Source organism: Mobula hypostoma, chromosome 7 (assembly GCF_963921235.1).
Source record: "Mobula hypostoma chromosome 7, sMobHyp1.1, whole genome shotgun sequence".
Taxonomy (NCBI): Eukaryota; Metazoa; Chordata; class Chondrichthyes; order Myliobatiformes; family Myliobatidae; genus Mobula; species Mobula hypostoma.
In genome coordinates, this window is record NC_086103.1 from 162,380,719 (window position 1) to 162,408,558 (window position 27,840).

Below are 27,840 nucleotides of genomic sequence, written 5' to 3' on the forward strand. Positions count from 1 at the left end.
TGCCCGCCAAGGCCTTCTCATGGCCCCTTCTGGCTCTCCTAATTTCCTTCTTAAGCTCCTTCCTATTAGCCTTATAATCTACTGGATGTCTAACATTACCTAGCTCTCTGAACCTTTTGTAAGCTTTTCTTTTCTTTTTGACTAGATGTATTACAGCCTTTGTACACCACGGTTCCTGTACCCTACCATAACTTCCCTGTCTCATTGGAACGTACCTATGCAGAAGTCCACACAAATAGCCCCTGAACATTTGCCACATTTCTTCTGTACTTTTCCCTGAGAACACCTGTTTCCAATTTAAGCTTCCAGTTTCCTGCCTGATAGCCTCATAATTCCCCTTACTCCAATTAAGCGCTTTTCTATCTTGTCTGTTCCTATCTCTCTCCAATGATATTGTGAAGGAGATAGAATTATGATCACTATCTCCAAAATGCTCTCCCACTGAGAGATCTGACACCTGACCAGGATCATTTCCCAATACCAAATCAAGTACAGCCTCTCCTCTTGTAGGCTTATCTACATATTGTGTCAAGAAACCTTCCTGAACACACCTAACAAACTCCACCCCATCTAAACCCCTTGCTCTAGGGAGATGCCATTTGATATTTGGGAAATTAAAATCTCCCATCAGGACAACTCTTATTATTACACCTTTCCAGGATCTGTTTCCCTATCTGCTCCTTGATATCCCTGTTACTATAAAAAACACCCAGTAATGTTATTGACCCCTTCTTGTTCCTAACCTCCACCCACAGAGACTTAGTAGACCTATCCCTCCATGGCATCCAACTTTTCTGCGGCCGTGACACTATCTCTGATCAACAGTGCCACGCCCCCACCTCTTTTGCCTCCCTCTCTGTCCTTTCTGAAACATCTAAAACCTGGCACTTGAAGTAACCATTCCTGTCCCTGAGCCATTCAAGTCTCTGTAATGGCCACCACATCATATCTCCAAGTACTGATCCATGCTCTAAGCTCATCTGCCTTGTTCACAACACTCCTTGCGTTAAAATAGACACATCTCAAACCTTCGGTCTGAGTGTGTCCCTTCTCTATCACCTGCCTATCCTCCTGTTCCCGCACTGTCTACAAGCTTTCTCTATTTGTGAGCCAACCTCCTTTTCCCCAGTCTCTTCAGTTCGGTTCCCACCCCCCAATAATTCTAGTTCAAACTCTCCCCAGTAGCTTTAGCAAACCTCCCCGCCAGGATATTGGTCCCCCTGGGATTCAAGTGCAACCTGTCCTTTTTGTACAGGTCACATCTGCCCAAAAAGAGGTCCCAATGATCCAGAAATCTAAATCCCTGCCCCCTGCTCCAATCCCTCAGCCACGCATTTATCCTCCACCTCATTCTATTCCTGTTTTCACTGTCGCGTGACACAGGCAGTAATCCCGAGATTACTACCTTTGGTCCTGCTTCTCAACTTCCTTCCTAACTCCCTGTAATCTTTTTTCAGGTATTGGTACCAATATATACCACGACCTCTGGCTGTTCTCCCTCCCACTGCAGGATATCTTGGACACGATCTGAAACATCCTGGACCCTGGCACCCGGGAGGCAAACTACCATCCAAGTTTCTTTCCTGCGTCCACAGAATCACCTGTTTGACCCCCTAACTATGGAGTCCCCTATCACTACTGTTTTCCTCTTCCTTTCCATACCCTTCTGAGCCACAGGGCCAGACTCTGTGCCAGAGGCACGGCCACTGTTGCTTCCCCCAGGTAGGCTGTCCCCACCAACAGTACTCAAACAGGTGTGCTTATTGTCAAGGGGTACAGCCACGGGGTACTCTCTAGCACCTGACTCTTCCCCTTCACCCTCCTGACTGTGACCCACTTGTCTGTCTCCCGTGGCCCCGGTGTGACCAACTGCCTATAACTCCTTTCTATCAACTCCTCGCTCTCCCTGACCAGGCGAAGGTCATCGCACTGCATCTCCAGTTCCCTAACTCGGTCCCTTAGGAGCTACAGCTTGACACACCAGGTGCAGATATGGCCGTCCGGGAGGCTAGGAGACTCCAGGACCTCCCACATCTGACACCGAGCACAGAAAACTGGCCTCACACACATACTTCCTCCTTTCTACAAATAACACCAGTAGACCTACCTTGCCTCGTCCCGTTACCGCCTAAGCCCATTGAGCCAAAGCCCTATCACTCTGCTGCCCACTGGATATGGCGGTCTTTTTAAACCTTTCATGCTGTACTGGCTGATGTCACGCGCTTGCGCAGTCTTGCCTTTTACCCCGAGTGGTAAAAACTGCCTTTGCTCCGAAAATTGGCTGTTCATTCACCACCTTCTTGCTCCGAATCAAAAACCGTTGAAGATTCCTTGCCTTTTTAAACCTTGCGCGATCTACTGGCTGACCTCTCTTTTACCCCGAGTGGCGAAAACTGCCTTGGCTCCGAAAATCAGCCGTCACTCGCAGCCTTCGTGCTCTGAATCATGTTCAGCCCAGCATTATGGGCCGAAAGGCCTGTATTGTGCTGTAGATTTCCTGTGTTCTATGTTCTAACTTCTGCCTCACTGATATTGTCAAGTAAGAAAATCCACCTGAATGTGATTTTAGACACTTTAATGTGGCAGACTTGTAACTGTCTTTTCAGTAGAGTGCAATTTGGGTTAGATGCTAACTGCTAGTATTGTCAGCCACACCTATGTCTCATGGAGATCTGCTTTAAAGATGTGAGTTTTGGTAACGTGAGATAAGTGGGAAAGAGCAATAGAAAGTATATGGAGAGCGATGTTCAGTGCCCAAGGTAGTGGGATATATTAAGTGCCAAATCCATTGACCTCTTTCAGTTTCACTGTAGGGTTTTATTTACTACATAGGCTGCCTCCTTCATCTAAAGTATAGTGTATAGTACTTATAAGGTGGAAGGTTGATGACTGTAGTTTTCTTTTTAAGGAATTATTTCCCTTCTTTTGTTGAAAATTGCAGGAAATTGCATTGGCACAGTTCCATTAGGAAATAGCCATTCTTCATCTGTATACCTGACTGTTAAGAGTATTGTTAAGCTGTTCAACCAACTCTCTCTGTTGAATTCTATTCCCAGGGACTCTCCAGAATTATCATGGATAACAAACTTGCTGTTTTTCTCTCACTCACCCTTTTGCAGAAGAATATTGTCAACTGCAGATCCCTTCTTTTTAAACTAGCAAATGTGCTACAGACATCAAATGTTAGTGGTTGCTCCGCCACACTTTAAAGGGAAATTTTTCATAAATTATATCTAATTTTTAATATGTACTGCAAATTAATCAAGGTGTTGGTGCGTGGCCAAGTGGTTAAGGCATTCGTCTAGTGATTTGAAGGTCGCTAGTTCGAGCCTTGGCTGAGGCAGCATGTGTGTCCTTGAGCAAGGCACTTAACCACACATTGCTCTGCGACGATACCGGTGCCAAGCTATATGGGTCCTAATACCCTTACCTTGGACAACGTCGGGTGTGTGGAGAGGGGAGACTTGCAGCATGGGCAACTGCTGGTCTTCCATACAACCTTGCCCAGGCCTGAGCCCTGGAAACCTTCCAAGGTGCAAATCCATGGTCTCATGAATCTAATGGATGCCTATAATAATCAAGCAGGATGACTATAGTGTTAAGTACTCCTGCTTTAATCTTGCCCACTCTTTCCTTGAAAGTCCTCTGCCTGAACTAACAAATACAACACAGAGGACATTTAGCACATTTCCACTTTTAAGGAAAAGTATTCATAAATGATTCTTGCTAAATTCTGAGTAAAGCTGTTGGAAGATTCTTGGTAATGGTAAATTTTCAGATCAGGGCTCAAGAAAACAAGTCTTTAAAAATATCATCTTTAAAAATCTTTTTTAAAAAAAGCTCATGCATATCTACACAAATTTGATAATAAAGGTTTAGTATATTGATTTTTTTGAGAAGTCAAAATATTTCTGATTACCTCAAAGGTCAGAGGAAAATGTATGTGAAAATGTTTGTGTCTTGAAGCCCCACAACTATTTTCACATTTTACTGTCTCATTTCCTAAATTTAAAATATATTAAAGTAGGATTATTTGAGCTAATCTGCAGAACTGTGCATCATGTCAAATCAAAAGAAATATTCCAAAACATGCTAACAATTTACTAAAAGTTAAAAACCAAAAAGTGTTCACCCCTTTGTAATTACTATGCTAACGTTCCTCAGGTATAAGCTTACCAACTGATCCAATTTGTTGATGTAGAAATTTGTAGGATCACCTGTTTTCAATTAATTCATAGGAATAAGTACCCCCTCTCTCTGTAAGATCCAACAGTATTTTTTTTATTAAGTGCAATCGTGAACAATAGCCAGATCAGAAATGCTGATCAAGTCAACTAGTTCCCCAAGAGAACTCTGATAGGCCAATCAGATGGTTCACTGCTGCTCGGAGATAGAACACAAAAACAGACACAAGGGTCGCTAGCCCCTGTACCCCTGAGCAGTGTGGCGGAGGCAGGACCTGATCTGAAAGCATCATGTTGACTCATAACAGATCGTGTTCACGATGGAACAGCTTAGTCAAGGATGGGGTGATCAGCACAGATGGACAAATTATACCTCCACTCTCCTTATGGTATGGTAGATTTTCAACAGACCAAACCAAAATGAAGACAAAAGAGCATTGATGACAAGTCAGGGAAATGATAATAGGGAAACAAAAATCTGGGGAAGGGTACAAGACCATCTCAAAGGCACTGAACATACTGTGGAGCTCCGTGCAGCCCATTGTGAAAAAGTGGGAAAAATACGAAATCACGGCCACACTGCCTGGATCAGGCCACCCCTCTAAACTTAGTGTCCGGAGAAGAATGGTACTTGTAAGAGAGGCTACTGTGATGCCAACAATCTGAGTGAACTGTAGGTTTGTGACTGCATCTGCAGATGGGGTTCATGGATGGTTCCATTATTGCACAAAAAGGGTATTTGTGGAAGAGTGACAAGGAAGAAGTCCTGGCTAAAAAAAAAAGGCATATCCTTGCCCTTGAAGACTTGGCAAAGAGTCAATTAGAAGATACTATAGAGATGTGGAGGAAGGTCTTGTGGTTAGATGAGACTAAAGTTGAACTTTTTGGCCTCAACACTAAGCGGTATGTGTGGCATAAATCGAATATCTCACATCAGCCAGGTACCATCCCTACTATAAAGAATGTGGAGGTAGCATCGTGCTATGGGGGTGCTTTTCAGCAACAGGAACTTGGAAATCTGGTCTGAATTGATGTTGCTAAATACAGAGGGATCCTGGATAAAAAACCTGATAGCTTCTGCCAAAAACCTTAAACTGGGGAGGAAGTTCATCTTTCAACAGGACAACAATCTTAAGCACACTGCCAGAGCAACCATGGGGTGGATTCAGATGATGAAAATTTGTGTCGTTGAGTGGCCTAGTCAGAGTCCTGACCTTAACCCAATCAAATATCTCTGGCAAGACCTCAAGATTGCTGTCCACCGCTGCTCCTCAACTAACCTGGCATAGCTTGAGCAATTTTGCAAAGAGGAATGGGCAAATCAATGACTTCTGGCTGTAATTGCTGCGAGAGGTGGTTCAACCAAATACTGAGCTGGGGTGGGGGGGGGGCGGGGGAGGAGGTGGTGAATACTTTTGAACTGCTGATATTTCAGTTTTTGAATTTTAGTTCTTCATGCTTTACAATTTTCTCTGTTTTTAGGCTCTACTATGGGGGGAAAAAGGAGCATGTGATTCACAAATCGAAATTTTCAAAGTTACTGTTTATAATACTCATTTATGTGGACAAAGGGTTGGGAGCTGAATACTTTTACAAGGCACTATATATGGCAGAGCTCCTTTGTAACCTGTCATAGAACTGTCATTTGGGAAGTCTTCCTAAGTTGGTCCAATATTTTCTTTCACCCTGATCCTGCAGTATTTATTGTGGCACACTTCTGAGCCATCATAGCTTGATCCAAATATTTTGTTACCATTTTTGTCGTACAGCATACAGCAGTCAAATAGGCAAAAGGAATCACTGCCCTAAAGTAAAACAGGTAACACTCAGTGAGCTGAGCAGCATATATGGAAAGTGAAACTGAGTCCTGATGAAGGGTTTCGGCCTGTAATGTCGACATTTATTCCCCCCCCCCATGGATGCTGAATTCCTCCAATTTTTATGTGTTTGCACAGAATTAACATTTTGAACTGTTACATGGTGTGAAGAAAGTTGGAAAGGAATGCTCTTATTTTTTTAATAATTGAGTTACTTCTGACTTTAAAATATCAGTTCTATTAGAAACGATTTTAGTGAGCGTAAATAACTCGGAATCCAGATTTAACATTGTTACTGTTACAGTATACACTGTGGAAAATGGCCATTCAACCTAGCTCATTCATACCAACTGATCAAGGTGCCTTCCTGAATTAATCTCACTCGCTCGCAATACCTGCCTCTACCACTTCCTCTGCCAGCGTTTTTCGTATACCCACCATCCTCTGTGTGAAAATCATGCCCCTCAGATCCCCTTTAACCCTTTCCCCTCTCATCATAAACCTATTTCCTGTAGTTTGAGACTCCATGGGAAGACAGCTGTGTCCACCTACCTTTCTATGCCCTACATGATTTTATATACCTCTATTGTCAGTCTTCAGCCTCCTTTGATCCAAGGAGAACAGTTTCTAATGGCCTACCAAAACAACAATTTTGGTCTCATTTGCAAACTTACTATCCATGCCACCCACATTCTTATCCAATTTGTTAACCTACTGTATATGAAAAACAACAAGGGACCCAGTAACAATCCATTCAGCACACCACTGATCTCAGGCCTCCAGTCTGAAAAACAATCCTCCACTACCATCATCCAACTCCTTTCACCGAGCCAATTTGTATTTAGTTTGCTGGTTCATTCTTGATGCATTAGGATTTAACCTTTCAGACAAGCCTATCATGTGGGATCTTTTCAAAAGTCTTGCTACAGTCTATGTACTCAATGTCTACTATCCCACCCTCGTAAATCCTGTTGGTCACTTCTTCAAAAAAAAACTCAAATTCAAGACACTATTTTCCATGTACAAAGCCAAGCTGATCATCGCTAAGAGTCCTTGACTTTCCAAATGCTGGTAGATCCAGCTTTTCAGAATCCCCTCCAGCAACTTTCTCACCACTGATATTAGGCGTCTGTAGCATGTAGTTCACCAGCTTGTTCTTGCAGCACTTCTTAAACAAAAGCACAGCTTCATGGCTATCCTTAGTTGCCATCCTCCATTCTTATGGTACCTTACCCATGGCTAAGGAAAGTACTAAAATCTCTGCCAGGGCTCCAACTATTCATTCCTTTGTTTCACACAATGTCCTCAGCTACTCTTGGTTAGGCCTTTATGTGCCTAAAGGCTGTCAGCACCTCCTCTTTCATAATATTGATATGTTTCAGGATATCACCATTCTCTTTACTGATTTCCCCAAGCTTCCATGACCTTCTCTGCAGCAACTAACAGACAGAAGTCTTTCGTTTAAGATCTCATCCATCTCCCATTGATCCTTCAGGGATCTATTCTCCACCTGATTTTGCTTATGTCCCCGACTGTTGTTCCTCTGTGCTATCTTCAAGGTTTATATATTTAATATTTTGTTTGGCAGAGCTTCTCAATGCCGTGAAATATCCCAGCTGAGAAGCAAGACAACTGTGCTAGAAACAGAATTAGAAATGGCAAAGAGGCAGTTGGATACTGAGCGATTTGAAAGGCAAGTGCATATTTTGCTTTATTTTTCTCTCTGTCACAGTGATCTCTATATACTTCAGGGCCACCCACACCCCTGTGCTTAGAAGGCTAATAGAAGGTCCATTTGTTGCTGGAGCTCTCTTGAGCATGGCAGTGGTTAAAGACCTCTCCCCTAACCTGAACCATCAATAGAGTGTCCAAGGTATCCGTCTTCTTCCAGGTAGATTTTTGTGTTTACAATGTTATTTTCTCTCTATGTGCCATTACCTACCAGTCAAATACCTGATGTATAACTAATCCATCTGATGATCTCTCATGATCTTATCCAGCCACAAACCCATCCCCATTCCATATGTCAGTCATGCAGTCGCTGACTCTCTGATCTGCATTATCTGCAGAGGCCGGAGACATCCAGGAGCAGCCATTTCTACACACCTGATACCTTTGGGTGATAGAATAATGGACTTGTATAGCACAGAAATGGCAGCAGACCCCCCGCATCCGAGTTCCATTGTACTGAATTACACAAGTCCAGTTTACCTGCATTTTGTCCATAGTTCCTCTGCAACTATGTGCATTGAGACATGGTGCTCTAAGTTTCAGAAGAAACTGGAACATCCCGGTTTGTTCACGTAGATACGGCAGGAATGTAATTCTGTGCATGGATGCTAGTGGTGGTGAAGATTCTTAAATAGGGGGGATTTTTGCATTAACTGTTCTGTTAATCTCATTCTCTTAGCAGCCCATGGCTTTCCTTACTATCACCATATAATAGGGAAATTGCAAGGTAGTAATGATTGAAGCAGAAAATCTTGGCAAAACAATTGCCCTTACTTGACAAAACCCCTCGTGGGGAGCTCTCTTCAAAAGAGTTTCACCACAAATAGTTTAGTTGATCTTCAGCAGAGTATTACTATCCAAATTGTTTGATAAACAGAATACAGTGAGGTTAACTGCTCCAAGTTATACTTGTGTTAGTTTTTACACTTTTTCTGGCAATGGAGGCATAGTGTTGTGCTGCTTTTTGCTAATTAAAAACACTTGGAATGTAATTTTACAGGGAATGTGCAGTTCAGGAACTTCGCCGACACGGAAACCCTTACCATACTATGTCACCACCTCAACCTTCTCTAACTCCAGGTTCACATTCCCCTGAATATTCCATCCATCGATCTCCTAATTGTTCTCTAAATAGATCACTGAACAGGTATCTTTGTTGCATTACATTGATTATGTTACTTGTGTGTGAGCTCTCAGGCTGAAAGTATTCATGCATCCAGAAATCATTCTCACTCAACAGGTAGCTAAGTTGAGTTTAAGAAATTCATCAGCTAAACACAATGCGGAAGCTTTTTGAGAGATGACAACTAGGGTCATTGACTAGTGTTATAAGACACTACAGGACAGAATCAGGTCCTTCAGTCCATGTAGTCTGCCAAAATACTATTTTGTCTAGTCCCATTGACCTGCGCTTGGACCATAGTTCTCCATATCCCTCCCATCCAAGCATCCCTTAAATCTGCATCCACCACTTACACTAGCAGCTCATTCCACACTCTCACCACCCTCTGAGTGGTTTCCCCCTATATTCCCCTTAAACATTTCACCTTTTATTCTTAACCCATGATCTCCAGTTCTATTCTTATCCAACCTTAGTGAAAATATCCTGCTTGCACTTTCTCTATCTATACCCCTCATACTTTTGTATACCTCTGTCAAATCTCCCCTTATTCTTCTGTGCTCTAGAGGATAAAATCCTAACCTATTCAACCTTTGCTCAAGTCCCAGGTCTCAGGCTCTCAAGTCCCAGCAACTTCCTTGTAAATTTTCTCTGTCCTCTTTCAATCTTATTGACGTCTTTCCTGTAGATAGCTAACCAGAACTGCCCACAATACTCCAAATTAGGTCTTACTTACAACCTTAACATGACATTCCAAAACACTGTACTCACTACTTTGATTTATGAAGGCCGATGTGCCAAAATCTCTCTTTACAACCCTATCTACTTTCAAGTAATGATGGGCCTGTATTGCAGATCCCTCTGTTTTTCTGCACTCCTTAGTGCCCTGCCACTCACTGTGTGACTCATTCCCTGGTTTGTTCTTCCAAAGTGTAACACCTCACACTTGTGTGCATTAAATTCCATCTGCTCCAAATCCCACTGCAAGCAGCGATAGCCTTCCTCACTCTCCACTACACCTCCAATCTTGGTATCATCTGCCAACTTGCTGATCCAGTTCACCAGGTTATCCAGATCGTTGATATAGATGACAAATAACAACAGACCAAGCTCTGACACCTGCAGGACACCACTAGACACTGGCCTCCAGTCAGAGAGGCAACCGTCTATTACCATTCAGGCTTCTTTGGTGAAGCTAATGTCTAATCTAACTTACAACCTCATCCTGAATGCAAAGCAACTGAACCTTCTTGAACTACCTGCCTTGTGGGACCTTGTCAAAGGCCTTGCTAAAGTCCATATAGACAACATCCGCTGCCTTTTCATCATCAACTTTCCTGGAAACCACCTCGAAAAATGTTTTAGAATGGTTAGGCATGACCCACCATGCAGAAAACTCTGTTGATTAATCCTAATCAGTTCCCGTCTATCAAGTGCTAATAGATTTCATCACTTAGACAGTTTAATCAAATGGTTCCTATCAGTTAGAGTTAGTATGGTTTGTATTTAGTCTGTTAAAGAAAATGGTATTTACTTACATAGTTGGTTTTGGTTCTACTATAACTAAGTTCAGGAGAGTTTGGCTGTATTTAGGATATTTAAATACATTAGTATACTTAGGATCTAATAAATAGCAGCCAGCAGTCCAGTCGGTCCATTTTGTGGTTTCAAAACAATTCTCCACATGGTCAAGAGAAAATCTGCATATGTTGGAAACCAAACAGATATGTTCGGTGGGGCAGGAGCAAGCAGAAACAATGGGTCTACCTGGACAGGCAGGTTTATGGATCTTAGGAATGAGGTAGGATAAGGGAACTATGAGGTTGGTGGCAGTAGATGGGAGATTCCCAGAGTTAATGTCAGTGATGGTGCGGGTGACAATGGCCTGGTGCTCCTTACCTCTTCAAGGTAAGTAAGAGGAGATGTCTGAGAGTTGTTGCCTGGCCTCAGTAAGGTAGAGGTCAATCCACCACACTACAACAGCACCTCCCTTAATATTTCCACTGAGGTTATGATGCCCTTGGTAACCTATAAGTGTGTCAATAAGACTAATAAGGTAATTTTCATGCAATCTTACTACTGAATTTAGATTCATGAGTAGATAATGATATACTCTACAACTTCTGATCCACACTTAAAAAAAAAAGGTTTGGTCCTACAAGGCAGTAAGTAGGGATATATGTTTGAATGTGGAAGCTGGGAGAGATGAGAATATTCTTGGCTTCGCCCTACATAAATTCACTTCCAACTTGCTTTTCCTATCCCGAGCCAAGGTTCATTGAAGGTAACCATTGTAGTCCAGTTAAAATGAACACAGCAGAGATCCAGCCTCCGGCATGTAGGTTTATGCACTGCCCTGACTTTAATGTTATCACAGCATAGAATCAATCAAAGCTGATTTTTGTGATAGCTGTTTAATCCTGCCACTTGGATATTTTTTGTAACTTTTCAAATTATCTGCAGTCTGTCCATCATTTGTTCTGAATGAGGGATTAGTTGGTTATCTTGCTCGCAGTGAAACTCAGAGAAGGAAGTGAGCAGAATAGAAGATGAGATGCTCCATTCCTCGTTATTCTGTAGCACAGAAAATCTAGGCCAAACACTTGTCTTTACTTCACAAAACCCCTTGGAGGAGCTCCCTTGTAAAGAGTGTTTCACCATAAACAGTTTAGTTAATCCTCAGCAGAGCATCACTGCCTAATTTATTTGTTAAACAGAATATTGTAAAGTTAACTGCTCCAAATTATACTTGTGTTAGTTTTTACATTCTTTCTGGCAATGGAAACATAAATGTTGTGTTGCTTTTTGCTAATTAAAAACACTCGGAATGTAATTTTGCAGGGAAAGTGCGGTTCAGGATCTTCGCCGACACAGCAAATCTTACCATACTACGTCACCATCTCAACCTTCTCTAAGTCCAGATTCACATTCCCCTGAACGTTCCAGCCGCCAGCCTCCTGATTGTTCCCTAAATAGATTACTGAACAGGTATCTTTGTTGCATTGCATTGATCGTGTTACTTGTGTGCGCAGCTTTCAGGCTGAAAATATTCATGCATCCAAAAATAATTCTCACTTGATTATCTTTGGTTACCCGCTGTACAGGTAGCCAAGATATATGTAAGAAATTCCACTGGCTAATCATAATGTAGAAATTCTTGAGAGAGCAATTATTAGACAAATTAGTCAAATGTTTCCTATTAGTTAGTATCCTCTGCATTTAGTCGGTAAAAGAAAATGCTATTTACTTTCACTGTTGATTTTGGTTTTACAACTGTACCTCAGGGTGGGTGAGTTTAGCTATATTCAGAATACTTAAATTAGAATTTTTAGGATTTAAAGAATAGTAGCCAGCAGTCCAATCAGTCCTTTTTGTGGTTTCAAAGCGGTTCTTTACACAGTGTTTATGATGTCCTTGGTAACCAAGAAGTGTGTCATTTGAGGCTAATAAAGTAACACTCATGCAATTTTACTACTGAAATTAGATTCATGACTAGATAATTATGTGCTCTACAACTTCTGAAAGCAATGATTCTTTTCTGGTGTTTAAATCCACTCTTCAAAAAAAAGTTTTCTTCACCAAAGAGTGCAAGGCAGTGAATGTTGATGGGTGTTTGACAGTGGAAGCTGGGTCAGATGATACCAGCCTTGGCTTTTCTCTACACAAATTCATCTCCAACTTGCTTTCCCCATCTCTAGACAAGGAACATTGAAGATAACCATTGCAGCCCAGTAAAAATGAACAAAAGCATAGCAGAAATCTAGCCTCGGGCATGTAGGTTTATCCTAGACTGTGCCACTATCCACTGCACAACTTAAAGAAATCAGTTGATGCTGATTCTTGTATTAACTGTTTTATTCTGCCACTTGGATTTTTTTTAATATTTTGAACTATCTCCAGTCAGTCCATCATTTGTACTGAATGAGAGGCTAGTTGGTTATTTTGCTCACAGTGAAACTCAGAGAAGGAATTGATCAGATTAGAAAATGACCTGCTCCATTCATTTTTATTCTTTGGTGCTAGTTCTGTATGTTCTAACTTTATGCCATGTGGTGCTTCTAAAGAGTTTCTCTGCACCAACCGATCTTCCACATAAGTGATGTAAATGAAGGGGATGTGGGGATCAGTTTTTTAAATCATGGAGATGCTCTGAGCTGAGTGTTTGTGTACTGGAAAGCTCTGGGAATCCGTAACCAAAAAATAACTGAGAGTTGGTAGCTTCCTGCAGGCAAGAGATGAGGTGTATCGCTATTTGAAAAAAAGATGGGAGCAAAAGCCAATTTTATATAGGCTAACCTGACTCTTGTAATTAAATCCATTCAATAAAAAATCTTGATGATAAATACCAGCAACACAGTGGGTAGAAGTCACTTGCATTCCCCAGCTTTACATCAGAGGTACAGCAGCAGTTTCCAACCTTTGGGAGTGCACGTGGTCCCAGAACACATCCGACACAGTCAGGAAAGCTGGAAGCCTCTACTTTCTGAGGAGGCTGAAGAGAACGGGACTTTGCACATTCATACTCATGTCATTTTATAGATGCGCAGTAGAGAGCATCCCAACAAGCTGCATCACTGCTTAGTATGGAAACTGAACTGCAGCGGACAGGAAAACTCTACAACGGGCAGTAAAGACTGCCCAGCACATCACTGCCACCAGGCTGTCCACCAAGGAAATGTATACAGAAAGATGCCTGAAAAAGGGATCCCACTCACCCTGCTCATGGACTGTTTGTTCCATTCTCATCAGGGAGGAGGCAATGTAGGACTACCTGACTGAAAAACTGTTAATTTCCTCTAGCAGTAAGGCTGATTTACATTTCCACGTACTAACCCACTCCTCCACACCCCAACCACCACCACTTTATTAATTCCTGTCAGTCGTCTTACGTATAGACACACCTGTGCCTGGCATCACTTTATGGACATACAACCAATGCATATAAGCTATCTTATGGTTTTTTTTTTGCTTTTTTTATTATCATTTTTGTGATCTTTTGTGGGTCTTTTTGTGCTGCGTCGATCCGGAGTAACAATTATTTCATTCTCCTTTACACTTGAGTATAGGAAATGACATTAAACAGTTTTGAATCTTGATCTTGAATGAACTAAAGTAAAGGTGAAATAATTTATGGGCCTTTTCTGTATTTGTAGTTGTTTAACCTTGTTAATTTAGAGTCATACAATTAACCTTGCATGATATACCATTACAGCTGGATTTGTTAGGAATGTCAGTTCTAACCTCAAACCACTGCAGAGTGCATAGTAACTCCTAACAACTCCAAAATAGCACCTTGGACTGAACTATTGGTAGGACTATCAGAGGAGACATACAGCTTCTTCTACTCTGTATTGGAGATCATGGCAGCAGAGATGAACACCTGAGGAGTGGAATTCCACTCGTCCCTCCACACCCCTTAAAACAATTTAAAAGGCTGAGATAAATCCATTGGTGTCTTACAGAAGGGTGTAGTAGGGGGTGTAGTCAAAGTCTTTTTTCAGTAGGATAGAAATGTCAAACACTGTAAGCCTTATGCTTAAGGTAAGAGGGGAAAGATATAAAAGGGATTGCAAGGCAGGCTTTGTTTTACATAGAATGTGGTAGGTGTATGGAACACACTGCCAAAGGAGATGGTAGAAGCACACATGAGAGCAATCTTTAAGAGGTATTTAGACAAGTTAGAACCATAGAATAGAAACTACGGCACAGAAACAGGCCTTTTGGCCCTTCTTGGCTGTGCCAAACCATTTTCTGCCTAGTCCCACTGACCTGCACACGGACCATATCCCTCCATACACCTCCCATCCATGTATCTGTCCAATTTATTCTTAAATGTTAAAAAAGAACCCGCATTTACCACCTCGTCTGGCAGCTCATTCCATACTCCCACCACTCTCTGTGTGAAGAAGCCCCCTCTAATGTTCCCTTTAAACTTTTTGCCCCTCACCCTTAAACCATGTCCTCTGGTTTTTTAATCCCCTTGCCTCAGTGGAAAAAGCCTGCTTGCATTCACTATATCTATACCCATCATAATTTTATATACCTCTATCAAATCTCCCCTCATTCTTCTACGCTCCAGGGAATAAAGTCCTAACCTATTCAACCTTTCTCTGTAACTGAGTTTCTCAAGTCCCGGCAACATCCTTGTAAACCTTCTCTGCACTCTTTCAACCTTATTTATATCCTTCCTGTAATTTGGTGACCAAAACTGAACACAATACTCCAGATTCGGCCTCACCAATGCCTTATACAACCTCATCATAACAGTCCAGCTCTTATACTCAATAAAGGCCAATGTACCAAAAGCTCTCTTTACGACCCTATCTACCTGTGACGCTACTTTTAGGGAATTTTGTATCTGTATTCCCAGATCCCTCTGTTCCACTGCACTCCTCAGTGCCCTACCATTAACCCTGTATGTTCTACCTTGGTTTGTCCTTCCAATATGCAATACCTCACACTTGTCTGTATTAAACTCCATCTGCCATTTTTCAGCCCATTTTTCCAGCTGGTCCAAGTCCCTCTGCAGGCTCTGAAAACCTTCCTCACTGTCTACTACACCTCCAATCTTTGTATCATCAGCAAATTTGCTGATCCAATTTACCACATTATCATCCAGATCATTGATATAGATGACAAATAACAATGGACCCAGCACTGATCCCTGTGGCACACCACTAGTAACAGGCCTCCACTCGGAGAAGCAATTCTCTACTACCACTCTTTGGCGTCTTCCATTGAGCCAATTTCTAATCCAGTTTACCACCTCTCCATGTATACCAAGCAACTGAATTTTCCTAACTAACCTCCCATGCAGGACCTTGTCAGAGGCCTTAGTGAAGTCCATGTAGACAATATCTACTGCCTTCCCTTCATCCATTTTCCTGGTAACCTCCTCGAAAAACTCCAATAGATTGGTCGAACATGACCTACCACACACAAAGCCATGTTGACTTTCCCTAATAAGTCCCTGTCTATCCAAATGCTTGTAGATTCTGTCTCTTAGTACTCCCTCCAATAACTTACCTACTACCGACGTTAAACTTACCGGCCTATAATTTCCCGGATTACTTTTCGATCCTTTTTTAAACAACGGAACAACATGAGCCACTCTCCAATCCTCCGGCACCTCACCTGTAGACAGCGACATTTTAAATATTTCTGCCAGGGCCCCTGCAATTTCAACACTAGTCTCCTTCAAGGTCCGAGGGAACACCCTGTCAGGTCCCGGGGATTTATCCACCTTAATTTTCCTCAAGACAGCAAGGACCTCCTCCTTTTCGATCTGTACAGTTTCCATGATCTCACTACTTGTTTCCCCTAATTCCATAGACTTCATGCCAGTTTCCTTAGTAAATACAGACGCATAAAACCTATTTAAGATCTCCCCCATTTCCTTTGGTTCCGCACATTGCCGACTACTCTGATCTTCAAGAGGACCAATTTTATCCCTTACAATCCTTTTGCTCTTAATATACCTGTAAAAGCTCTTTGGATTATCCTTCACTTTGACTGCCAAGGCTACCTTATGTCTTCTTTTAGCCCTCCTGATTTCTTTAAGTATTTTCTTGCACTTCTTATACTCCTCAAGCACCTTATTTACTCCCTGCTTCCCATACATGTCATACAACTCCCTCTTCTTCTTTATCAGAGTTGCAATATCCCTTGAGAACCAAGGTTCCTTATTCCTATTCACTTTGCCTTTAATCCTGACAGGAACATACAAATTCTGCGCTCTCAAAATTTCTCCTTTGAAGGCTTCCCACCTACTGATCACATCCTTGCCAGAGAACAACCTGTCCCAATCCACGTTTTTTAGATCCTTTCTCATTTCTTCAAATTTGGCCTTCTTCCAGTTAAGAACCTCAACCATAGGACCAGATCTATCCTTGTCCATGATCAAATTGAAACTAATGGTGTTATGATCACTGGAACCAAAGTGCTCCCCTACACAGACTTCTGTCACTTGTCCTAACTCGTTTCCTAACAAGAGATCCAATATTGCATCCCCTCTAATTGGTCCCTCTATGTATTGATTTAGAAAACTTTCCTGGACACATTTTACAAACTCTAAACCATCTAGAACCCTAACAGTATGGGAGTCCCAATCAATATATGGAAAATTAAAATCCCCTACCACCACAACTTTATGTTTCCTGCAGTTGCCTGCTATCTCTCTGCAGATTTGCTCTTCCAATTCTCATTGACTATTGGGTGGTCTATAATACAATCCCACTAGTGTGGCCATACCTTTCCTGTTTCTCAGCTCCACCCATAAGGACTCAGTAGACAAACCCTCTAATCTGTCGTGCCTGAGCACTGCTGTAATATTTTCCCTAACAAGCAATGCTACTCCCCCACCTTTTATTCCTCTGCCTCGATCACATCTGAAACATCGGAACCCTGGAATATTAAGCTACCAGTCCTGCCCCTCCTGTGGCCAAGTTTCACTAATTGCTATAAGGTGTCAATCCACGCCCTCAACTCATTCGCCTTCCCTGCAATACTCCTAGCATTGAAATATATACACTTCAGAAGATTTATACCACCACTCACAACCTTTCTATTAGCGGATTTGCTTGAACTTCTAACATCATTTATTTTCACCCCAGCCACACTGTCAGCTCTGGCACTCTTGTTCCCATCCCCCTGCAAATCTAGTTTAAAGCCTCCCCAATAGCACTAACAAACCTCCCTGAAAGGAAATTGGTCCCCCTGTAGTTCAAGTGTAACCCGTCTCTCTTGAACAAAGGGAGAATAGGAGAGATATAGATAGAGATAGATAGATACTTTATTGATCCCAAAGGAAATTACAGTGTCAAGTCAAGTCACTTCTTATTGTCATTTCGACCATAACTTCTGGTACGGTACACAGTAAAAACGAGACAATGTTTTTCAGGACCATGGTGCTACATGAAATAATACAAAAACTACACTGAACTACGTAAAAAAACAACACAAAACTACACTAAACCTACCCAGGAGTACATAAAATGCACAAAACAGTGCAGGCATTACAATAAATAATAAACAAGACAATATACACAGTAGAGGGCAGTAGGTTGGTGTCAGTCCAGGCTCTGGGTATTGAGGAGTCTGATGGCTTGGGGGAAGAAACTGTTACAGAGTCTGGTTGTGAGAGATCGAATACTTCGGTGCCTTTTGCCAGATGGCAGGAGGGAGAAGAGTTTGTATGAGGGGTGCATGGGGTCCTTCATAATGCTGTTTGCTTTACGGATGCAGCGTGTGGTGTAAATGTCTCTAATGGCGGGAAGAGGGACCCCGATGATCTTCTCAGCTGCCCTCACTATCTGCTGCAGGGTCTTTCGATCCGAGATGGTGCAATTCCCGAACCAGGCAGTGATGCAGCTGCTCAGGATGCTCTCAATACAACCTCTGTAGAATGTGATGAGGATGGGAGGTGGGAGATGGACTTTTCTCAGCCTTCGCAGAAAGTAGGGACGCTGCTGGGCTTTCTTTGCTATGGACCTGGTGTTGAGGGACCAGGTGAGATTCTCCGCCAGGTGACCACCAAGAAATTTGGTGCTCTTAACAATCCCTACGGAGGAGGCGTCGATGTTCAGCGGAGAGTGGTCGCTCCGTGTCCTCCTGAAGTCAACAACCATCTCTTTTGTTCACATTCAGAGACAGGTTGTTGGCTCTGCACCAATCCATTAGCCGTTGCACCTCCTCTCTGTATGCTGACTCATCGTTCTTGCTGATGAGACCCACCACGGTCGTGTCATCGGTGAACTTGATGATGTGGTTCGAGCTGTGTGTTGCAGCACAGTCGTGGGTCAGCAGAGTGAACAGCAGTGGACTGAGCACACAGCCCTGGGGGGGGGCCCCCGTGCTCAGTGTGATGGTGTTGGAGATGCTGCTCCCGATCTGGACTGACTGAGGTCTCCCAGTCAGGAAGTCTAGGATCCAGTTGCAGAGGGAGGTGTTCAGGCCCAGTAGGCTCAGCTTTCCAATCAGTTTCTGAGGAATGATTGTGTTGAATGCTGAACTGAAGTCTATGAACAGCATTTGAACATACATGTCTTTTTTGTCCAGGTGGGTTCGGGCCAGGTGGAGGGTGATGGCAATGGCGTCGTCTGTTGAACGGTTGGGACGGTACGCCAACTACTGGGGGTCCAGTGGGGGCGGGGCAGCAGGTCTTGATGTACCTCATGACGAGCCTCTCGAAACACTTCATGACGATGGATGTGAGTGCAATGGGACGGTAGTCGCTGAGACAGGACACAGAAGACCTCTTCGGCACAGGGACGATGGTGGCGGCCTTGAAGCACGTAGGAACGACGGCGCTGATCAGGGAGATGTTGAAGATGTCAGTGAGAATCTCAGCTAGCTGGTCTGCACATCCTCTAAGCACTCTGCCAGGAATATTGTCTGGTCCAGCAGCCTTCCGTGGGTTGACCCTGCACAGGGTTCTCCTCACAGCGGCCACGGTAAGACACAGCACCTGGTCATTTGGAAGAGGGGTGGTCTTCCTCGCCGCCACGTCATTTTCCGCCTCAAAACGAGCATAGAAGTTATTCAACGCATCTGGGAGGGAGGCATCACCAGCACAGGCAGGTGTTGTTGTCTTGTAATTGGTGATGTCCTAAATGCCCTCCCACATGTGCCGCGTGTCACTGATGTCCTGGAAGTGGCTGTGGATTCGCTGGGCGTGTACACGCTTTGCCTCGCTGATGGCCCAGGATAGTTTGGCCCTCGCTGTTGTTAGAGGTGCCTTGTCGCCTGCTCTGAAGGCAGAGTCATGGGTCCTCAGCAGCGCACGCATCTCCGTGGTCATCCATGGCTTCTGATTTTTTAAAATTTCAAAATATACTTTATTCAAAAATAAAATTATATACAATAAACCATTCAATAACTTTCCATCCTTTACATACATTTCCATTATAGTCAGTACATATCTGTACTTATGGCCACCCACGTGGCACTCCAGTTGTTCTCCTTACCATATCATTGTTGAGGGGTATACTCCCTGCCACCCGACCCCTCCCACTCCCACGGGTGGAGAAACCTATATCGTGGTCCTTCCCCACCGGGCCCTTGCGGTGGCCGCACCGCGTTTCAGTGCGTCCCTCAGCACGTACTCCTGCAGCTGAGAATGTGCTAGTCGGCAGCATTCTCCCACAAACATCTCCATGTGCTGGTAGATCATCAAGTTTCGGGCCGACCAAGGAGCATCTTTCACCGAGTTGATGATCTGTCAGCAGCACTGGATGTTGGTCTCCGTGTGCGTCCCCGGGAACAGCCCGTAGATCAAAGAGTCCTCTGTTACGCAGCTGCTGGGGATGAAACGTGACACTTCTGATTAGCGCATGTAGTGATGGTCTTGGCCACAGAGACATCATCAATGCACTTGCTGATGTAGCCAGTCACTGATGCCGTGTACTCCTCTAAGTTGGTAGAGTCGCCATCGGTTGCAGCCTCCCTGAACATGTGCCAGTCAGTGTGCTCAAAGCAATCTTGAAGAGCAGAGATGGCTCCTGCTGGCCAGGTTTTCACCTGCTTCAGAACTGGTCTGGAGCATCTAATGAGCAGTCCTTATGCTGAGATTAGCATAACAGAGATGTGGTCTGAGTAACCAAGGTGGGGGTGGGGCTCCGCCCAGTATGTGTTGGGAATGTTTGTGTAAACAAGGTCCAACGCATTCTCCCCTCCCGTTAAAAAGTCCACATACTGATGGAATTTGGGAGCACTGACTTAAGGTTCGCGTGGTTAAAATCTCCGGCGACAATAAACAGTCCATCAAGGTGTGCGTTCTGCAGTTCGCTAATAGCCCCATACAGTTCACAGAGCGCCTCCTTAGCATTAGCGCTGGGAGGAATGTACACACCCACTATAAAGACAGTGGTGAATTCCTGTGGTAAATAAAATGGTTTGCATCTAACAGTCATAAACTCCACTAGCAATGAGCAGTATCTGGAAACCAGCACAGAGTTCTTGCACCATTCCGTGTTGACGTAAACACACAAGCCACCACCGCGAGTCTTACCGGAAAGAGCTGCATCTCTGTCTGCTCGAAACAAGACGAGCGCGTCCAGCTGAATGGTGGCGTCCGGGATTCTGTCATTGAGCCATGTTTCTGTGAAAACACACGCACAGCAGACTCTACTCCTGCTGAGTCACAGTAGCTTTACAAGTGTACAGACATAAATGTAGAAGAGAAGTAGAAAGAATAAAAAATAAGTTACTACAAACAACCTAACAGGAGGAGGCGGTCACTTCCCTGCTTTAGGTTGACTCATTCTTGAGTCTAATGGCCAAGGGTAAGAATGACCACATATAGCTCTTGGGAGCAGCATAGTTGTCTTAGTCTGTTACTAAAAGTGCTCTTCTGTTCAGCCAAGGTGGCATGCAGAAGATGAGAAACATTGTCCAGAATTGCCAGGTTTTTCTGTAGAGTCCTTTGTTCCTCTACAGCCTCCAGTTTGTCCAATTTGACTCCTATAACAGAGCCAGCCTTTCTAATCAGTTTATTGAGCCTGTTGGCATCATCCGTGTTGATGTCATTGCCCCAGCACACCACCGCATAGAAGATTGTACTGGCGACAACAGACTGGTAGAACGTATGGAGCACATATTCTCAGTGGCCACTATATTAGGTGCTTCCTGTACCTTAATAATGTGGACACAATGTATGTTCATAATCTTTTGCTGCTGTAGCTGATCCACTTCAAGGTTTGACATGTTGTGCATTCACAGATGCCCTTCTGCAAACCACAATTATAACACATGGCTATTTGAGTTACTGTTGACTTACTGTCAGCTTGAACCAGTCTGGCCATTCTCCTTTGACCTCTCTCATTAACAAGGCATTTTTGCCCACAGAACTGCCGCTCACTGGATTTTTTTTTTGTTTTTCACACTATTCTCTGTAAACTCTGGAGCCTAGAGGGTCCCCCAACCTGGGGTCTATGGACTCCTTGCTTAATGGTATTGATACTGCCAGGAGGCATGAAAATCCCAGAAGATCAGCAGTTTCTGAAATACACAAACCACCCTGCCTGACATCAACAATCATTCCATTATCAGTCAGTTAGTTCACATTTCTTCCACATTCTGATATTGGGGCTGAACAACAACTGAACCTCTTGATCATGTCTGAATGCTTTTATGCATCGAGTTCCTGCCACTTGATTGGCTGATTAGGTATTTGCATTTATGAACAGGTGTACAGGTGTACCTAAACAAGAGGCCACTGAGTGTATGTAGGCAGATGGATTAAATAGATTAACATCATGGCCGGCACTGACATGAAGGGACGAAGGGCCTGTTTCTGTGCTATAATGTTTTGTATAAAAGGGTTGATTCCACAACAATGGAGGTCAGTTTATCTTTGAGAAGCAATTAGTAGGGTTTTGTTCATGGCTCAAATTATTTAGTTGTCACATCTCTGTGCTGCAACATCAAAAACATACTACACAAATATTTGTATCCCTGTTGCACGTTTCCTTGCATTAAATGCAAAGGAGTATACAAATGGAAAGTCTGATTGTATACAGTGCACATTACGACGAGGCAGTGAGCTCCCTGCAATTGAGAAACATCATCGGCAACCCATGCCAGGATGGCAAAGCCTCGGCTCGGCACACTTCCAATGATGGGAAAGTGCAAGTGCAAGGGATAGTCATGACAAGGTCCAGGCAGAGGTACGGAACCATGAGGACATAAGGTGGGTATCGAAGGCAGTGGAGTTGGGGTCACAGGGCGCCTGCAGAGAGGACAAGCAGTGGTGAGAGCAAAGGAAAAGGAAGATATCCTAGTTTGTTCAAGTGCTGGGGGAATTGAGAAGCTTGCAAAGCATTCTCTATCCCAGTTCCAGCAAGTATTGTTTTTCTCTCTACTGCCCTCATTCATTTTCTCGAATTATGGTTCGCCAAAGAAATCAACCATGATTAAAAAATACTCATTTCTTTCTCTTTGAGGGCACTGAAAATTACAGCATCACCAACACAGCATTGAGCTTACCCTTTCACAGTCATTCATGCATTGTCTCCATCAGAAACCTTCTCCGCAAATTAAAACGTGCTTCTCACTTCCCCGTTCTTGATGAAGGGCCACTGACATGAAAAATTGCCTGTTTCTTGCTCCACTCATTCTGGATCCCTAACATTTTGTGTTGGATCTTGTGATATTTTCCTTTAAAATATGTTGTTGATTTTCTTTGAAAGTACACTTTCTATGCATCAGCCTTTTTCCATCATCTGCAGTTTGTTTTTTTTTACTTTTTAAGTTAAGTTCTGTGTTATTTTAAATTCATATTATTTTTGTTTCCTTCCAGGGCATCATCTTTGAAGGAGTTTTGATGTTGTGACGGTTTATCATTCGGAAAGGCATATGAACAATTAAAATTCAAGAAGACAATTATTCATTTCAATACAATTAAACTCTGTATTATCAGTTTTGTTTGAACATGTTAATGAAGTTCTCATACTTTCACCTGACATGCCAGAGAATTTTACTTTGCCTATTGCATTTGTTTTTCATTCTCCGGAATTTGGAAAGTTCAAAGAGACGCAACTTTAAAAAAGGTTTTCAGTTATTATCAGGCAAACTACAGACGTTACTCTGTCTTGCACTGTAGGTCAACTTTATAAATGAATATCATTAACGGAATTTGATCACAGGCATTTCAAAATTCCCAATAAATCCATTGAACCAAGGAATTATTTGTGATAATTTTCTATTGTTGCTGTTATAAAATGGAACAAAAAAGTTAATCTTTATAGACTAGTTTATGAAACACTGCAATCAATTGTATTGCTAATTTTGAAATCTAACTGTAAATATTAATCAGCTAATCCTATATATAATCTATCACTTAATGTGAGTTCAAAAGCAAAGTCTGTAATTGAACTTTATTGATGCTGTTTTCTTCACTGGGATACCTTATTAAGCATAGAAAAGTATTTTGCATAATTTTAGCATATTTTATCACCTACAGTGGCGGGATTACTTTTAGACTACAGTGAAGAACTAATGAAAAGGCAAAGCTGGCATGCTCCCTAATATACCTTAAAGCTATTAAATTGGTTAAATACTAACAAGTTCAAGTAGTCGATCTCATTTCTGTTGTAGACCCAATGCAATCTAGTAACTTATTCCCAAGTTACATTGCTAGTCAGAGAGCCCAGATAGAGATGTGGAAGATGGAGAACCTTGAATAGTATTTGGAAATTCTCTCTTGATGCAGTAAATACTGTCCTGAATAAGAGTTTAGAAATTTCAAAATTCCTTTTGTGTTAGAATATGTGGTGGTGATAGCCAGGAAATCCAGGAAACGGATATGATGGCAAAGATGCTAGGCCTGCTGATACAATGACATCATCACAAGTCTATGAACTGTTAGAAAATAGAAAACATTGTATAAATGGTAACCTTGCAAAAAAGAACAGTTTGTTTTTAATACCTGCTGCTAAGGTCATCAACAGCAATAAAATGCTGATACCATACAATAATCCACCATCTTATTATTCAGTAATTGCTACAAATGTTCAGTATCTGCATCATAGTGGTTTTCTGCACTCTCCTGAAATTCACTGGAACCTCTGTTCCCACCTTCCCCTGAAACTCACAGGACCACTGTCCCCACACTATCCTGAAACTCACCAGGACACTTTCCCCTCACTACCCTGAAACTCACTGGGACCACTATCCCACACTACCCTGAAACTCACTGGGACCACTTTCCCCTCACTACCCTGAAACCCACTGGGACCACTATCCCCACACTATCCTGAAACTCACTGTGACCACTATTCCCACACTACCCTGAAACTCACCAGGGTCCCTGTTCCCACCCTCCCCTGTTACTCAAGTCAATTATCTTTTATCATCTTATTTATTATAAATTTCCATAAATTAAGTCTTGAGCAGACTGTGAGCTGAATTGCCTAATTCTACTCCTATGCCTTATGGATTTTCCCATCTAATAGCATCACAAATAAACCTTCGCCAAACTAGTATGATGGCAGCATAATGGTTAAGTTACTTGCTCATTAATCCAGGGGCTTTGTGTTCAAATCCGACCATGACAGCTGTGGAATTTAAAGTTGGGTAATAATTTGGAATGTTTTTAAACAATTATCATTAGATTAACAGATTGTTATAAAATACAATCTAGTTCATTAACATGCAAACATTAGAGAGGGAATCTGCCATCTACACCTTGTCTGGGTTCTATGTGACCCCATTGTGCTTGATTCTGAAAGGACCTATTTTGTATGCCTTTCTGTTCAGGGATAGTTGGGCATGAGAAATATATAAAAATGGTCTGCATCTTGTAAATCATAAGAAATTCTGAATTAAGGAAGTCCATTGGGATGTAGTGAATTAGATGTGAGCATTCTGTGTTCTTGAATAATCTCTGCAGAGTCACTAACACATCTCTTAGCCTGAAACGTCAACTGTACGTTTTTCTATACAGGCTGCCTTTCCTGCTGAGTTCCTCCAGCATTTTGTGTGTGTTGCGAAGGTGTGTGTCATTCCAGTAGAGGATAGCACTCTGTCTGAGCCAGTAAACCAATAGTCATGGTATTAGCTTCCAATAGTCAGAAGCACATGTGTGTCACTTTCTCTCCGAAGAGAGCTCCAATTGTGCAAAGCGTGTTGCAAATAGGTCTGCATGCTCTTCTTGCTTTAGGTGAATATACTAGTTGTGATTGTTCTGAGGTAAGGCTGTGAATATTGGACTTGTTGGGATGTGGTGGAGTACAAATGCCTTGAGTGTGATTGATGAAGATTGCTGTTTGATGAATAGAGTTGAACCATACAAGCTACCCTTGTAATTACTAGGAGATGAGATTTTCTGGTCCTCACAGATTTTTATGTCTTCCATATCTTGGGTTCTTTTGGCTTGACTTAGAGCCCATTAACAGTTTCCTTCCACTTACTTTACCATGAGTTCCAGAGCTATCTTCTGAAACCTGGGCATAAAAATATCATGCTTTCCATTTCCACCTGAGCCGTGGCACCCCTCCACCCCGCCTCAATTTTGCCCCGTCCAGCAAGTGTTCCATTGCTTAGGAATGACTTCCACCTCCAGCTGGTTTCGTAGAGCACAGTCCCTTTGAGAGATGCGGGCATAGCCTCATTTACTGCTAGTTAGATTCAACTTGTGATATCCACTTAGAAAATTCATCTCACAAGTAACTGTAATGAGATATAGTTGTTCACACTGACTGGACACCAAAATTATGATAGCATGCTGGACATTTTTATCTAACCAGTCTTTGCTGCAAGTTGCGATTATGCATTGCAAATTTGGCGGGAGGAGAAGATGGCAGCACGCACAGCTCTCTGGTGAGATGATATTGTATCTGTTAAGTAGGGGCCATGGACAATTCTGATTTGATGAAGACAGACATGAGAAGCAGAGGAACATCTGGAGAAATTCTGAAATGCCTGGTTTCGCTGCCGTTGTTACTGTGCGATCGAGAATCTCCAGAGGGAAAGCCCCAAAATCCCCGGCTTTGCCTGCTGCTGGCGACCGAGGCTGAGGTCGAAGCGTTCAGATAGAGATGGTGCTCGGTACTCGGTGTCGGAGGGCTGATCAGAGCTCGAAGTTTTCAGACGACTCAGAGTCGGACTGTGGTCCGGCATGGCAGGAAGAGTTTTCTTCCTTCTCCCGTCTGCGTGAGATGTGGGACTTTCGAGAGACTTTGAACTTTTTTTACTGTGCCATGGATTGTTCTTCATCAAGTTATGGTATTGTTGCACTGTTGTAGCTATGTTATAATTATGTGGTTTTGTTAGTTTTTCAGTCTTGGTCTGTCCTGTGTTTCTGTGATATCACACCGGAGGAATATTGTATCATTTCTTAATGCATGCATTACTAAATGACAATAAAAGCGGACTGCTTGTTCTCATAATCTAATCTAATTTACTTTAGCATATAAATTTGGCTTCTTTCCCCCAACACTTGTGAGGCTGAATGATAATCAATGCAAAGTGTTTAAAATGACAAAGGGATTTGTTGGGATAGATATTAAGAAATAATTTCCTTTGCTGTGGAAATACTGAACTAGGAGACAATAAAAATGGAGGGTTTTGTAGGAGGGAAGGGTTAGATTGATTTTAGAATAAATTGAAAATTTGGAACAATACTGTGGGCCGAAGGGCCACAGTGTTATGCGTATTACACAATACATGTGTAATGTTCTATGCTGTTAGAAGTCACTGGTGACGTACAAAATTTCTCATTCGACTATTGTGAAACAGCATAGTTAAGGTTACCTGCATTTGATTTACAAACTGCATTACCTCGCATGCAGCAAAAGTAACTTTGTCAAATACTTTTTTTCATGCTTGAAGAAAGCAATTTGATCCTCTAGACTTGATATGGAAAAAAAGTGTAGAATACAATGGCAACCCTCACTTACAGACATATAATTCTGCTGCAATTAGATCGGTGTAGCTCAGTTTCAGAAGTCCTCAAGTTTACTATAGTTTATATCAAAAAATATTAACGGAAAAACAATGAGCTCCACAGATTAATATGTTGAAGTAGTCCATGGTTTCACATTTCTTTTAATTATATTGCTTACAAGGGATTAATTGTTGTGGTGGTTTTCCTCAGTGACCAGTTCTGATGCTATAAGGGAAGGTCCTTCGAAGATGCTTGCTAAAATATGGTGAAGTTAATTATTATACATTCCCACATATAACATTACAAATTTGTCCAAGGTTACGCTAGACAAACAGTTTTTGCTCAAGATCCATATTCATACGTTTCAGGAATACAGGCAGCTTAAACGTTCCATGAGAATGCCCAAAAATAGACTCGAGACTCAAGACTCTGCAGATGTTGGAATCGAGAGCAATGCACAAGATGCTGGAGGAACTCAGAAGATCAGTGAGCATCTCTGGAGCTTAGTGAATGGCTGATGTTTCAAGTTGAGACCCTTCATCTTATCTGTATGCTCTTTCTCTCTCTTTCCATCTTCACTCTTGTATAATTTATAGTCTCTGTATG

General features: G+C 42.5%; 1 protein-coding gene across 1 annotated transcript in view; it reads left to right on the forward strand.

Moving 5' to 3' along the window:
* The window catches only part of LOC134349959 (testis-specific gene 10 protein-like), a 104,222-nt gene extending 80,286 nt beyond the window's left edge, over positions 1 to 23,936 (forward strand). The window contains 4 exon segments of the mRNA XM_063054913.1: positions 7,590 to 7,694; positions 8,733 to 8,879; positions 11,694 to 11,840; positions 23,149 to 23,936. Coding sequence (XP_062910983.1) covers positions 7,590 to 7,694; positions 8,733 to 8,879; positions 11,694 to 11,840; positions 23,149 to 23,173 — 424 coding nt within the window. The 3' untranslated portion in view covers positions 23,174 to 23,936.
* Positions 23,937 to 27,840: the final 3,904 nt, after the last annotated feature.